This window comes from Cataglyphis hispanica, chromosome 7 (assembly GCF_021464435.1).
Source record: "Cataglyphis hispanica isolate Lineage 1 chromosome 7, ULB_Chis1_1.0, whole genome shotgun sequence".
Classification (NCBI taxonomy): Eukaryota; Metazoa; Arthropoda; class Insecta; order Hymenoptera; family Formicidae; genus Cataglyphis; species Cataglyphis hispanica.
In genome coordinates this window covers 2,745,129-2,760,323 of record NC_065960.1, presented here as the reverse complement: position 1 = coordinate 2,760,323, position 15,195 = coordinate 2,745,129, and the positions used below count along the sequence as shown (strand labels likewise).

General features: G+C 30.0%; 4 protein-coding genes across 5 annotated transcripts; 2 read left to right on the top strand and 2 right to left on the bottom strand.

Moving 5' to 3' along the window:
* Positions 1-665: 665 nt before the first annotated feature.
* Positions 666-4,117, top strand: LOC126851112 (E3 UFM1-protein ligase 1 homolog). Its single transcript, XM_050594717.1, has 5 exons — positions 666-892; positions 1,368-1,945; positions 2,165-2,311; positions 2,390-3,748; positions 3,840-4,117. Exons 1-5 carry the CDS (start codon positions 813-815, stop codon positions 3,974-3,976), a joined length of 2,301 nt encoding a protein of 766 aa, XP_050450674.1. The 5' UTR covers positions 666-812; the 3' UTR covers positions 3,977-4,117.
* Positions 4,118-4,233: 116 nt separating this feature from the next.
* Positions 4,234-5,579, bottom strand: LOC126851114 (transmembrane protein 170A). Its single transcript, XM_050594719.1, has 3 exons — positions 4,974-5,579; positions 4,749-4,854; positions 4,234-4,682 (listed from the first exon to the last, which is right to left on the bottom strand). Exons 1-3 carry the CDS (start codon positions 5,071-5,073, stop codon positions 4,487-4,489), a joined length of 402 nt encoding a protein of 133 aa, XP_050450676.1. The 5' UTR covers positions 5,074-5,579; the 3' UTR covers positions 4,234-4,486.
* Positions 5,580-5,753: 174 nt separating this feature from the next.
* LOC126851113 (proliferation-associated protein 2G4) lies at positions 5,754-11,170 on the top strand. The gene is made up of 7 exons (XM_050594718.1): positions 5,754-5,940; positions 6,886-7,120; positions 7,317-7,479; positions 7,586-7,765; positions 8,097-8,345; positions 8,805-8,951; positions 9,030-11,170. The coding sequence occupies exons 1-7, from the start codon at positions 5,856-5,858 to the stop codon at positions 9,129-9,131; spliced, it is 1,161 nt and encodes a 386-aa protein (XP_050450675.1). The 5' UTR covers positions 5,754-5,855; the 3' UTR covers positions 9,132-11,170.
* Positions 11,171-11,770: 600 nt separating this feature from the next.
* LOC126851184 (NEDD8-activating enzyme E1 catalytic subunit) lies at positions 11,771-15,105 on the bottom strand. 2 transcript variants are annotated; one of them, XM_050594861.1, is made up of 5 exons: positions 14,825-15,105; positions 13,888-14,112; positions 13,322-13,682; positions 12,896-13,225; positions 11,771-12,716 (listed from the first exon to the last, which is right to left on the bottom strand). In XM_050594861.1, exons 2-5 carry the CDS (start codon positions 14,025-14,027, stop codon positions 12,330-12,332), a joined length of 1,218 nt encoding a protein of 405 aa, XP_050450818.1. In that variant the 5' UTR covers positions 14,028-14,112; positions 14,825-15,105; the 3' UTR covers positions 11,771-12,329. The 2 variants fall into 2 exon arrangements, with proteins under 2 accessions (XP_050450818.1, XP_050450817.1); XM_050594860.1 differs by lacking the exon at positions 14,825-15,105 and having other exon boundaries at positions 13,888-14,810.
* Positions 15,106-15,195: the final 90 nt, after the last annotated feature.

Below are 15,195 nucleotides of genomic sequence, written 5' to 3'. Positions count from 1 at the left end.
TCATATCTTTTCACAAATTCACGTTACTATTGATCGACGATCAAAAAGCTTTTTCTTCCTTCGAATTTAATTAATACTACGTCTTTTGCTCGATCTCACTTTAATTCGATATCCGGGATGTCATACACGTGCGTCCGCGTCTTCTTCGGAAAAAAGCCGGAATCAAAGTGGAATGCACATATAAAACCTTTTATTTGTCTGCGAGAGAGTTGCAACTGCATTTAGTGATTTCCGAACTAACTTTCCAAAGCAGGTAGCGTTCAGAAAACCTTTTTCCTTTTTCGGTGAATAAAATTATGCCTTACCTGAACAAAATCGGATTTCAAAAGAATTTCAAACTGCCCTCTTGAAAAGGAATGCATCGCTGCTTTAACGTCAAGGTGATGACATCTATAATTAAACTCTACGAAACTTGATGCACTATTTGCTGTTTTATCAATATCAGATCATTTGTCATAATATTTTGGAAAAAACATTGAAATGTTCAATTTACGAATAATTTAATAAATAAATATAAATTCATTGAATTAAAAATATATATCAAAAAATATTTTTCAACAAAAAAGATTCTGTAAATTAATTAATGGGGCATAAAATTCATATGATTCATTAATTCAATGATCCTTTTTATCTTCAATAGATATTACAGATTTCTTTCCAATAGAGCATGCTGGTAGGATACTCCAGTAAAATCTCTGTGCTCTATATGAGGTTGAATTTGGCAATTCGATAACTTGGCAGTTTCCAGAGTGTATCAGTTGCATCTTTCTTCAATTTTAAAGAGTGACAAGTTAGATGATATAAAAAGAAAAATGTCCAGCGTGGATTGGGAAGAAATTAAGAGGCTAGCCGCTGATTTCCAGAAGGCACAGCTCAGCTCGACTTTACAAAAGTATGAGACAGCTTTAATTTCCACATTGTAGATCATAACATAATTTCATTCTTATAAAAATCTGATAATTGTAAAATAATTGTAAATAATAGTAAAGTGTGCGAATAAATTATATTAAAATTACAGATACGTTTTTATAATTCGATTCATATCTTGCGTATAGTTTTGTAATAGTTCACGAGAATTTTCTGAGCAAGTTTAAACATATGGAATGTTAATAGTAATATATTGACAAGTTTATTTTTATTGAATATGAGTTGTTAAGAAAGATTAGTTTTATTATAATTTATTACATAAATAAGAATATACTAAAATTAAAATTTACTTATTGTTTGTATATTGTTTCTTTTATATCAGTTGTAGACGTTGCAATACTAAAAAAAACTTAAGAATTTTCAATTAAACTCCTTATATATGTTGAAATAATATTTGTCATTTTTTACAGCAATCTAATGTAATTAAACTTATATTACAGGCTTTCTGAACGAAATTGTATAGAGATTATAACAACATTGGTAGAAAACAAGCTTCTAGATATTATATTTACTAATGATGGCAAAGAATATGTAACTCCCCAGCATCTCGGAAAGGAAATCAAAGATGAATTGTATATTCATGGTGGAAAAGTTAGTTTAGTTGACCTAGCACAAATTCTTAATGTTAATTTATCACAAGTAACCAAAGTAGTAACGGAGATTGAAAAGCACAATAAAGGACTAAAAGTAATATTGGGACAACTCATCGATAGGAGTTATATAAATAAAATTGCAGAAGAGATAAATGACAAGCTCATACAACACGGTTGTATTAATGTAGCCGAATTGACACTTACTTATAATTTACCTGCCGAATTTTTACAATCAGTTATTGAAAAAGAGCTAGGAAAGATAATACATGCCACACAAGATCTCCAAGATCCTAAAATTTTTTATACTGAAAGTTTTGTAGCTAAAAATAGAGCAAAAATTAGAGGTGCTTTGTCTGCTGTGACAAAGCCTACACCACTATCTGCAATATTAGGTCAATGTGGTGTTCCAGAAAGGATATTTTTCTGTAAGTGCAAAAATTTAACATGTTGATATTATAAAAAGATGATAACTTTCTAACTTATTCACATAATTAAGTAATTTTGTTTCTATTTTATAAAATATATATTTAATGTATAAAACAATTATATTGATTGGAACAAAACAATTTATCTTTGTTTAGATCTATTACTTAGAATTCATCTTTATAAAATTTACATTTTCTATTTATCTTATTCTATTCTAGCAATTCTGGATGGTTTGCAAGAAGTAAAACAGGTGCCTGGAGTTGTAACTGGGAAACAGAGTGGAAACAGCATTTATATACCTACTATATATTCTAAAAGTCAGAATGAGTGGGTTGAAAACTTTTATAAGCAGAATGGATATTTAGGTAAAATATATAATTTTGAACAATTTTTTGTAAAGAATTCTTAAATATCAATCAATCTAATGTATTTTTATCTTTCAGAATATGACGCGCTAACAAGACTCGGGATATCGGACCCATCAGGTTATATAAAGCGTCATTTTCCAAACGAGACCATGATCTATTTAAAATCAGTAGCTGTGGGAACAGTGGTAATGGATCAAGTTGACGCTAATATTGAAGAAATCGTTGCGACTGGGTCTTTCGTTGATCTTTATCCTCTTTTACCATCTGTATTTAGTGATGAAGATGCGGAAATTCTTCTGAAATTAGCTACAAAGAAGACAAAGGTCAATGTGCATATATTTGCAAAAACAGTTGCAGTTTCTGATGTCTTCTTACAGACTTTAACTAAATCTCTTGAAACAGTAGCGGAACAGAAGGCTCGAGAAATAGTAGCTAATGGAAAATGGGTTCAATCTATTGTTGAAAATAAATTGAAATCAAAATCTGCGAATCTAATAATTGAAAGTAAAACGAATAAAAAAGAAGAACGAAGAAAAAAAGCAGTTGTTGGTAAAGCGGGTGGTGGTAGCCAAGGCAGGGAAACCAAGACAAAGTCTATAAAAAAGAAGTATCTTCAAGGAAAGATACAAGAAAATGAGTCCGATGAAGATGAGACGAGACAAATATCAGTCGGAAAAGGCGAGATTACTTTAATATCTTTGGAAGATGTAAAAGCGGAAGTTATGAAAGATGAGAATATATCCATAATTGAAGATTTGGCGGACGAATTAGCGCATCATCTGCAACCGAAATTGAATAAATCCGCTTTATCATTGGCAGAGCAATTAGCGCAATCCAACAAGACCACGAACCTAAGCGAAATTAGCGAGCGCCTAAATATTCTAATAACGAATATTCGAATATTCGACAAGGGCATCAAACATTTAAACAAAGCAGATCAAGCCCCACTGACCAAATATCTACTCAAATCGCTATGTCTCGATTTTGTAACAAGTATATTTAAGTTGGCTGCTCAACAGAATATGTTACAAGTGACAGAGAATCTTACGACAGAGATGAGACAAAGACTATTGCTCGAACTACCTGCAGATGTTAAAGAACCATTGACTGCTATCCATAAAACAGTAATGGGAGATTCGGTGGAGGATTTTTTGAATACCGTTGATGCAGCGATGGCATCTTGCTGTTTGGTTCTAAAAAAGTATGATAAAAAGAAAGAGCGACCGCAGATATACGCTCACAGAGAAGCTCTGTTGGAGGAATTGAACGCCACACAGGATCCTGCATTGGCGTTGCATCTAGTTACTAGTGTGCTTTTCACTGCTGCTACGCAAAATGCCCTACATATGTCTGGCAGACATGTAACAACTGTTCTCGCATTCCTCCAAAAGCAATTAGAGTCTGATGCAATATCGATTCTTTCCAAACACCATGGTATGTAATAATTTATGAAATAATTAAAAAAAATATATCTGTTTCTTCATAGTGTGAAACCAGCCAATAAATATTATTTTTTTCCACACAGATTTGGTACTCAATTTACTAAGCACTTCTGATGAAAACATAAGAATGGAAGTTTCGAGAGCCTTGGAAGAAGGGTTAATAGATATAAAAAATATTGCCAATGATTTTAAGCAACATGTGAAAACAGACAAGTCTTGAGAGGGATTATATGATCAATTACATAATATAAATAATGTAAAATAATTTAGATTTACTCACCTTATTCTAATATTTGTATAACATAATTAGAACATTGTATTTTATGATAAAATATAGAGAACATATATTAAAATTTAAAAAGATCAATCTCTTATAAAAAAAAAATAATCAAAAGAACTAATTTATCGATATCATGATGCTTTCACTATGATGTACGATAAATGCATTTGTTTTTTATTATAAAATTCTTCTAATACTTATCTTTCAATAAAATTTCATTGTTTATCATTTTTTACAATCAGTTTGATAATAGATGCGAAGGTAACTAGATATACATTGATAAACTTACCTATACATATGTATGTACATAATTTTGTTATATATATATATATATATACATATATATATATATATATATATATATATATATATATATAACTTAGAAGACACTTGATCATCATTCTTGTATATACAGATAAATATCACAAATGTAGTTCTTGAAACATTGGGTTACAAAGTCGCTAAGATTCGTGTGAATCCGACACACACTGGTACCACGGTCTGTCCAATCCCCCAAAACATTGCATACAAAGGAGGCATTTGATAACCAGATGCTCTGTATACAAATGCAACTGCCGCCGAACTAACAACACCCGATGTCAATGGTAGCAATACACCCATTATTATGATAAGCAGCGGAAAAAATCTGTATATATAATGATTCATGAATTGTGTCTAACTCCCATATAAAAAACATTTAAAACTTACATACTTGCCGTATTTGTGCTGTCGCAAAGTAGCAAAACAAATCGCGCCAGCGATTGTGTGCACAAATATTGAAGAGAATAGGGCCCATAGAAATATTTGATACCACATCTCTGAAAAGAGAAATATATTAGATTTGATTAATTTTCATAAATAAATTCAGACAAGATATGATGGTAATTTATCATAGATTGAGGATGCATTTATAATGTACTTATTCGATTATATATACCTGCGAATGATATCAAAGGTGTATTAAATATGTTGCCAGAGTTCACATTTCGTAATGCCATTTGCGGTCGCAGTGAATTGATATCCGTTTGCAAATCCATGTGGGCATCGATGAGAAAAAAACTTTTCGAATCGTCTCTACTTGCGAGACATACAATTTTTTTCTTAAATTTTCGCTCCTTTTATGCTAGTTTGACATTTGTTGATAAGGTTATGATGCATCGTTAAGAAATTATTTCGGAGTTATTGACTATTATCACTGTTATGACACACGAGAAACAGCGATAATGACAATCATATAAATGGATGTACATCTTTTACAAAATGAGACGGAAAGTAATGGAAGGAATTTAAAAATGTATATGTTCAGTTGTCAAATTTGACATTGTTCGACGCTATTTAGTTGGCAACAACTCGAACGCAGCCTTTTGTCAGTAAAGTTTTACGTCAGAGATTTATCTGTAAATAGAGAGTGCCACGTACTTTTTTTATTTACAAATTACTTTATAAATTAGAAATGCAACAAAAGTATCATTTAAACATATATATATATTTAATATTTTTTACTCCTTTGTCGAGAGAAGTCTAAAGTCTAATATGATATCCCTTGTTGTAACGAAATAAATACGTGACTGAAGCATTTACAGTATCTACTAGCGCTTGTGCGTTGCGCATGCGCAAGATTTGTCCCTCCAATTCGAAATGATTGCCAGAGTGCCGGATTCGGAAGAAGAGATTTCCATCTATGTGTCTTATACGTCTATGGTGTCGATTCGCGGTGTTTGTCACCGAGGCCGAGGACCGAGGACGGCGAGGAAAGGAATTATAGGAGGTGCTGGTCTGTGCTGGAGTCACGTGATTTCGATAATAGTGTGCCGAAGACATGGCGGACAAAGAAGAAACTGAAAAGACCATCGCCGAAGACTTGGTTGTCACCAAGTATAAAATGGCCGGCGAAATCGTAAACCGTAAGGGAACGCTTCTATAGTAGTCGGGCAAAATTCCTGTGGCCGTAAACGTGTATTGCACGCGCGTATTCTTCTTATTGTTGCCATATGGAATTCGGCAAGCCAATGCCGGGCTATTCCGCAGCCATGTGCTAGACCTTTAAGTCTTCTTTAAGCATTCCTCAATATGATCCAATAGCGTTTTCTTGATCTATCAAATGCATGCTCGCTCAATGAACGAATTTTATTTATTTGCGATCGTCTATCATTCATACAATTTCAGCCGCGATCGTACAATCATGCCGTTTGCTCCTCTTGATTCGTTTTAATTATTTTGCACTAAATATAAGCTGTATATAACTGCAACACTTATCTTTTTGGCCTAATAGCGATTTTACATGATTTTCTAAGATAATATACAATGTGTCTGTTCATTGTCTTATGAGTTCACATAAAATTATAATACTTATATAGGTATGTGTATACATATGTGTGTGTGTGTGTGTGTGTGTGTGTGTGTGTGTGTGTGTGGTGTGTGTGTGTGTGTGTGTGTGTGTGTGTGTGTGTGTGTGTGTGGTGTGGTGTGTGCGCTCGCGCGCGCGCGTGCACACATGCATGTATTATTTGAATTATGACTAACAGATTCTATCCTTTGGTTGTGTTTTGAATTTCATTACTAACACCAAAAATCTATAATTTACATTATATATATTATTATATAATATTTCCAGTACTGGCAATAAATATTTAAATATGATTTATATATTAATTTTATAATATATTCAATGAATAATCAATAGATAATTTGGTTGTATATTAAATGCAATTGAAATATTTGCAAAAAAAATTTTTCCAAAAGTTTTGTTGATATAACTTTGACATATAATTTTTTTCATAATTTTATCATATTAATATATGTATATATTAATATATGTATGTATTAATATATGTATATATATTTTACAGGGATATTAAAGCAAGTCTTAGACAAATGTGTTGCTGGAGCTTCTGTGAGAGAAATATGTGAGTTTGGTGACAAACTACTTACTGAAGAAACTAACAAAGTTTTTAAGAAAGAAAAAGAACTTAAAAAGGGAATTGCTTTTCCAACATGCATATCAGTCAATAATTGCATTTGTCACTTCTCACCCATTGCTAGTGAACCTGATCTTATCCTCAAGGATGAGGATATGGTTAAAGTGTGAGTTTATTTAAAAAAAAAATTTGCTTCTTTATAAATACTTACAATATAATACTTACAGTATAATACTTACAAAATTTAATAATACAAATAATATTATATGTTATGAAAATATTTAACATGTCAAATAATATATGAATTATTTCTACCATTTTATTTTTTGACAAATACAATTGATAAAATTATATGATTGTAGTGATCTAGGAGCACACATCGATGGTTTCATAGCTGTAGTGGCACACACCATTGTCATAAATTCTTCACCAGAGAAGAAAGTCACAGGCAGAAAAGCAGATGTAGTTTTAGCTGCACATTTTGCTTCTCAAGCTGCATTAAGGTTGTTGAAGCCAGGTACAGAGGTAGGATTGAAAATATTTGTGTACTATATTGCTTTTTTATTTATTTTTAAATTAAAATGTCAAATTAAATTATAAACAAATTTTGATATATTATTATATATTTCAGACATACACAATAACAGGCACAGTAGAGAAAATATGTGATGCCTATAAATGTAAACCAATCGAGGGCATGTTAAGTCATCAGTTGAAACAATTTAAAATTGATGGAGAAAAAACTATAATTCAGAATCCGAATGATGCACAAAAGAAGGAACATGAAAAGTATACACTTGAAACTCACGAGGTAAAAATGTATGCTATGCACTTGGAACAACATTTAAGTTATATATAATTCAAGTTGGAAGTTAATCATTTATAAAATAATAAAAATATGAATATTAATATCATACGAATTTGATTAGTGTAAATGCAAAAAAGTACAATATACTTTATAATATTTGTCTCGAAACTACAAAAGATTTAGAATATTAAATATTAAATATGAATAATAAAAAATACACTCTATTGATACTTTTCACACATATATCAATATCCAACAACTCAGCTGTTGACAATATTGTCAATATATTGATAACCTTGTTATCAATTACTTGTATTTTAATTTATAATTTTAGGTGTATGCAATGGATGTACTAGTTAGTACAGGTGAAGGGATAGGACGGGAACAGGATACTCGAGTCACAATATATAAAAAGACAGAGGAGACATATCAACTTAAATTGAAGGCATCTCGCATGTTCTATTCGGAAGTCTCTCATAAACATGGTCTCATGCCATTCAATTTACGCACCTTTGAAGACGAAAAGAAAGCGAAAATGGCTGTTGTTGAATGTGTAAACCATAGGTTGATTGAGCCATTCCAAGTAAGAATATTTATATATATTAATCTATATGTATTAGCCCTCTGCTGGTGGACACTAGGTCACTTATAATTCATATCTTAGAACATTTTATAAAATTATGCAATCAAAAAAAATATTTCATATATTTGTGCATTTTATAAAAAGATCAATTATTTTTCTTTTGCATATATTTTTCTTTTAATTATACAAATAATTTAATTATATACAAATATTATTTTTTTGAAGAAGAAAAAAATACATTCAAGAATATAATATGTATAAAATTAAAACACATCTATTATAAAATTTTAATTTATATTATAAAATTTTATTTTGTGATATGTATAAAAAAAAATCTTGTTATGAGTTAAAATTTATGTGTCTATGTTATTGGTTATTACATAGTCTACTGTCCAACTGTGTAACAATTGTACCAGTATTATACATAAGAAAAGTTCTAATTCCTTTTTCTTAATACAGGTGCTCTATGAAAAACCAAATGAGTATGCTGCACAATTCAAATTTACAGTACTTTTGATGCCTAATGGGCCTCATAAAATTACAGGAATTCCCTTTGATCTCGATATCTATCAATCTGACTGTGTTGTGGACGATCCTGAATTAAAGGTAAAACATTATGATAAGGAAAATGTATAACAGTTTTTTAATTATTATTGTTATATTAAAAATAATTAAAAATTTCAGAATCTTTTGTACTCTTCAGCAAATCCGAAGTCGGCAAAAAAGAAGAAAAAGAAGGCTGAGAAAGCTGTGGATGTTGCTATGGAAGTCGATGCTAAGGCCTAACACTGTCATTTTCTAATACATACCATGACTTATATTGACATCATGCACTACTTCAATATTTTTCATTTAGTGATCTAAGTAAAAGGCTGGACACTTTCAAACACAAATCATCGTTATGCTCTTGCCATCAGTAATCGTCTGATATGCATCCACCTCATGACTTATCAATTTACCTTCCTTCCTTTCTCTTTACTTTTCTACTTATGTACTTCATTTATCCAATGGAAGTCTCAAGTTTTACCATTTAATACATATTACTATTTACATATTTTCCTCTCTACCTGTCTGTCTATATATTTTATTCGACGAAAATATCTAGTTTTGCCGCCTTGTCGAGAATCAAACTTTATTATACATTATATGTTAACTTTTCAACATTTAAGTTATACCAGAGTATCTTTTAATGTGGACCATGGATCGTATTATTACTATTTATAGATTGTTAATTATTCATATGACGATTACTTGCAATTGTAATGCATTACGAATTTTGAACTAACGTTTTATATGTAACAATTTTGTGTGACAATTTTCTGCGGAACATTGGATTGGCTAAGCTAAAAGAAGTGAATCGTATAACTTCAAAATATATTAAGAAATATTTTCGTTTTCCTATATAACTAAAGTTATAAAATTATATAGAATGCATCTCTTCATTTTATACACAGAATGTTAATTAATTCTTGCTCATTAAGTACATAGTGAGATTCTTTGATGAAAAATAAGCTAAAAAGGCTCCTCTATTATTTTTTCTGCTTAATAGAGAGAGAAATTATTAAATGAAATTGACATTTAATCATACGCATAGTGCCGTTTACTAAACAGATATATGTCCATGAGCCGTGCGAATGGAAGTTTGTGTGGCTGCATATCCAATGTGCAGTTCACGTATGCCTGTTTAAATAACAATGCTCTATGTTTGTGTGTATGTTGAATAGATTTTAATAATTTCTCTTTAAACATTATAAAAAGAAATGATTCAGGACTTTTGAGCTATTTTTCATCAAGAAATATTGTTATGTATTTAATAAAGGTAAATTAATTAATACCTTGTTTATAAAATATTATGTGTACACACACATACACATATATATGTATACATATACACTTTAGGATTTTAATATCACAATTTGATTTTATGGATAAGCGATATATATATTGTAACATCTGAATATTTGCACAAAATGCGATTCACTAAGTACTAGTTCTAGATTAGCCAATTTTATTTTATGTCCAGCTATGAGAACTATACTATAATAAGGATTAACAAATTGTACAATTGGAGAGTGTCCATTCTGGGACATTGCATAAACAATGAAATGCCAATGATTCACCGAGTGTTTCGTTGCGAAAATACCCCTTACCAACAAAAATACAATTATTATATAAATTATTTCTACTGTGCGCAAATTTTATAGATTGTGTGTGTAGTACAGATTGTTAGAAGTTGGTTAAATTGGTTAGATTAGTAGAAGCTGGAAATATATATAAAATTGAAGGAGACTTTATTTGTGTGAGCGAGATAAAAAAATAGATCTTTACAAAAAAAAGTATGGAGAGTAATATTAACTTGACGACTCACCACAAACCGTAAATAATGCAAATGAATATTGTATAATAATAGTTTTATATAAGAGGGATAGATAATGTATCTGTTATAGATATTTTTTCTACTCAAGTTGTGCATATGTCGAATGTTATAGAGTGTGCTTGTATAACAAAATATCAATGTGCACTATCCATCATTTGCTTAAATATTCTACAATCGCGTTTACAATCAAATTTTTGGCATTATTTGGAGACTCTTTATAATTTTTTAATATTTTTAAATTAGATGAAAAGAAAAGATTAATTATCGCAATCCAGAAAAAAAAAATTAATTGAAATAAATAATAATATAAAATTATGCAAATGAAGGCTGTGCACAAAATTTATATGCAATATAAAATTTAATGTAATGATATGAAATAAAGAAAAAAAATTGTTATAAAAATGCTTAATAATAAGCTAACAAGTATAAATTTTGACACTTGCATATATTTCATGACTCATTATATATTACTCCATTTTTCTCTGTAAATGTAGTTAAATATACAATACACAAGTACTATATATATTTGTAGAAAGAAAAAAAGGAAAAAAATATCATCTTAATCTGGAGACTTAATTATACAAGCTGGATTTTATATTTACAATTATCATTATTTGTTAATAATTTTGCTATGATATATGATCTCTTATCAAAATGAGGATGTAATTACAGAAATATATAGAATGATATTTACAATCATGTCTTAATTGTTTAAATATTATATATATAAATATATTTCTTTATACATATATATATATATACATATATATATATATATATATATATATATATATATATATATATATATATATATATATATATATATATATATATATAGATTGACTATTATTATTGATCAACTTTTTTATCATATATTTTATTATAATATTATTTGAGAACTACAAAAAAATCATTATTAACAAGTAATGTACAATAAATGATACACAATTGGAGATTATAAACAATTCTGATCTTATGTGACAAATTAATATTTCTTGTGTAATTTTTGATTAAGATGAGGATGTTATTATAGTAATGTAGAATAATATTTATAATCATGTTTTTATTATTCAAATACTAAATATATTTCTACATTTGTTTATAGATTGATTATTACTTCAGATTAATTTTTTTTATATCATATATTTTATTACATTATTTAAAAATCATAAAAAAATCGCGCTAATAATTATTAACAAATAATGTGTAACAAATTATACAGAATTGTAGTTTTTAGCGATATTGACATGTAACAAGATATTTCTCATATAAACATATGTAGAATATTGTGTAATCACTAATAATCGCGTGCATAAAGACCAACCATGTGAGAAAATTAGTCATAATCATAAGAAATCGTTAAACCACAAGTAAATCGACCAATCACAGTCAAGCATTTTTATAATATAGCAAGAATGACTAGTTGATTTGCTTGTGGCATTATGTTATGACTAAAATTTTTTCAGATGCAATGATGCTTAAGTAATTTTTGATTTTATTGTTATATTTTTTTAATCTGCTTTATATATATAAAACTAATTTAAATAATATAAATACAAGTAATGAGAGAAGAATTACGATATATGAAAGCAAAATTCTCGGAGTAGTTACTGCCGATTTATTCGATCATCGTGTAAAAATTTTAATTTCAGAATAACTGTATTGGGAGTTGTAACATCGGCGATGTTTATTTCAGTATCGTCTTTTAAACCCAGCTCGATCAGAGTCTTTGACAGATTCTCGCGAGTCTTTTGCTCGATACTCGACACTGTTTGTATGTACAAAGTTTTACTTTTACCGTTTATAATAGCTGTAAGCCCGGGATTTTTCATTTGGAAATCCGGTCGTTCACAAAGATGCTCAATCAAGTCTTGCAGTTTGTATTTTGAATCTTTGATCTCAATCTCTCGTGGTATTTGACTACATGCCAGGCAATTTTGCTTTTTCTCTGCTTCATAAGTATATGTGTAAACTCCGTCCAAATTGTTGAGTACCTTCATAACAATAAGATATTTATCATTTTGTACTTGTACTGTTTATTTCATCAAAATATCGATATAATTCGATATAATTATAATATGATTTATATTGTACTCGAGATGTAAAAATGCGTAAAAAATGATCTTACCAAATTAGTACTTTTGTCTAAAAGTTATTGTTAACTTATAATTACCATATAATTATTTAAAGATGCGCTACAACTGGTTGCAAGTTTAAATGCTTCTGTCGCGCAGATAGCGGCGATAACGGCGTTCGTCGATGCCACAGCTGGTATGATATTCTTGATGACACCTTGTACAAGTCTATATGTTAAGCCTTGTATGCCAAATTGCGTCGCTCTTTCAATCGATTTTTCGTAAATCCAGTTTATATGCTGGGGATCGTCTCCATCAATCGCGCAATCGAATGGGTTCTCTTTTGGCCATTGAATTATCTTAACATATTCTACACAGTGCTCTGGTAAACGCGGAGTGTTGGCTATTGTACATAGAGGATATGTGACCTATACAAACATAAAAAAGTTTCTAATATATGACACAAAATATTCTACTCTGATATTGTAGATCTCGAAGGGAGATATGGGAGATTATATATTCACCTGTGGAGGATAGAGATCTAAGGTACACTCAATACATGGATTCATACCAGGCAATATAACTCGAGCATTTCCTTTAAAACCTTCAGTTCCACCATCTATCAATGGTATAACACTACTCTGGTCCAACGTACCATTTTCATAGACAAGCAAAGATATTAGCATACCATTAAGCCATCTTCTTGCGACAATTGAATCTAATCCACAGATTATTATATGAAACTGTTGGTAAAATGCTGAATCTTTAGCTTGTATCTCACAATTATGTGCAATTACGTTGCAACCAGGTACTCTAACATTGATAAATTTTGCAGCTACCTCTGCCTTGTAAGATCCAATATCTTTGTGACGAAATAAGAACTGTCTGCACAATATATGTTATATTTTTTATAAATTTTTTAAAATAAAAAATATTTATTTAAAAATATTTTTTTTATACAGATTTTATGCCAGCATTTTTTTTATAGAATAAAAATGAAAAAAACTCGGAAAAGATCAGGTATAATAGAAATATTGTATTTTTATGAGTGAAATCTCTGAAATATCTCTCGTAACATAACCTTACTTACCGGTTGAGGTTAGACAACTCAATTGTATCCATATCAATCACATGGATATGTCTAAATCCCATAAGGGCCAAATTTTTTAGTAGCTCACATCCTAAACCACCAGCACCGACAACGAGTACTTTGCAGCGCTCTAAGAGCATCTGCAGATTCTCGGAAGACGGCTCGAAATCCGGTCGACAAAACGGACCAGATCTCTCCAACACTTTACGTAAATTGCTCCATCGTCTGTTCGTATAATCAGAGCCCATTATCACAGAATAAACAGTCCAATCAGAATAACAATATAAATCAAATTTGGAGTTAATGAGCCAAGTGTCTCTTAAACACTAGATCATGTCTTCTCCGACTCCTTCTTTCCTGTTTGAGTTTTTTCTTCTTCAGTTTTATTTCTGTGCCGGTAAATGTTTAGAATAATCCGCTCTACTTCAATAATTTTGATAAAAGTACACTTAATCAATATTTTTGCATAAAACAAAAGTTTAAAAAGTAAAAATTGTTGCTTGATAGTGTAAAAAGGATTAAGTATTAAAGATGCCACTTTTGAAGGTTTGGTTAGATCTATCATGCCGACGAAATTCTGGCAATACGAGCATGCGCAGCAATGAAAAGGCACACGAAATTTGAAAAATACTTCCACACGTTTACTATTTATTAAATCTGTGAAATTCATATCATATTGCCTGATGATTTTAATGCAAGATCTATGATTGTATTATTTCGCTTAGGTTATTTTCCATGCAAAATGACATCCAAATCCAACGAGAGTATCGATTCTGTAATTCAAATGAGGGTGAAAATTACAAAAATGAATGAATTTATTAAATTTGGATCAATCAAATTATAAATTTTCTAATATATTTCTTCATTTTTGTAATTTTTACTGTCATTTGAATTACAGAATCGAAATCAGAATTTATAATCGATTAATTCTACCTACATTGCGCCTAATCACTAATGGCGTAAAGCCCGTGTGACGTAGCACTTTCACTCATTATTCGGATCCAAATAGTGGCGTGCAGTGAATGTTTAACGTCAATCATCAGTTAGCTTCGGCGTTGCTCGGTCGTGTTCGGCTCCTGCGCGAATCGGCCGCGCAACCGTGGGTCTAGTTTTTCCATTATTATTATTATTATAAACAATTCTTATTTATTCTTATTTATCTATAATTACTGTTTATGACTCTCTTGGCTCATTATTTTTATACGAGAAACATATAGAAAAGTGCATTCTAGTTTATACAATTCCCTTTTCTTATTCTAAGTTAATCATGTGTAACAACTTTTTATACTATGCATTTTATCATTAAAT

Bases quoted from the DNA above. Each gene is read 5' to 3' on its own strand.
- LOC126851113 (XM_050594718.1), top strand. From the start codon at position 5,856: ATGGCGGACAAAGAAGAAACTGAAAAGACCATCGCCGAAGACTTGGTT. The intron at 5,941-6,885 runs GTAAGGGAACGC...TATATTTTACAG, and splicing joins GGCCGGCGAAATCGTAAACC to GGATATTAAAGCAAGTCTTA. The intron at 7,121-7,316 runs GTGAGTTTATTT...ATATGATTGTAG, and splicing joins GATGAGGATATGGTTAAAGT to TGATCTAGGAGCACACATCG.
- LOC126851114 (XM_050594719.1), bottom strand. From the start codon at position 5,073: ATGGATTTGCAAACGGATATCAATTCACTGCGACCGCAAATGGCATTA. The intron at 4,855-4,973 runs GTATATATAATC...TTCTCTTTTCAG, and splicing joins ACCTTTGATATCATTCGCAG to AGATGTGGTATCAAATATTT. The intron at 4,683-4,748 runs GTATGTAAGTTT...TTATATATACAG, and splicing joins CGACAGCACAAATACGGCAA to ATTTTTTCCGCTGCTTATCA.
- LOC126851112 (XM_050594717.1), top strand. From the start codon at position 813: ATGTCCAGCGTGGATTGGGAAGAAATTAAGAGGCTAGCCGCTGATTTC. The intron at 2,312-2,389 runs GTAAAATATATA...TTTATCTTTCAG, and splicing joins TAAGCAGAATGGATATTTAG to AATATGACGCGCTAACAAGA. The intron at 3,749-3,839 runs GTATGTAATAAT...TTTTCCACACAG, and splicing joins GATTCTTTCCAAACACCATG to ATTTGGTACTCAATTTACTA.
- LOC126851184 (XM_050594860.1), bottom strand. From the start codon at position 14,135: ATGGGCTCTGATTATACGAACAGACGATGGAGCAATTTACGTAAAGTG. The intron at 13,226-13,321 runs GTGAATATATAA...ATGTTTGTATAG, and splicing joins TAGATCTCTATCCTCCACAG to GTCACATATCCTCTATGTAC. The intron at 12,717-12,895 runs GTAATTATAAGT...ATTGTTATGAAG, and splicing joins CATCTTTAAATAATTATATG to GTACTCAACAATTTGGACGG.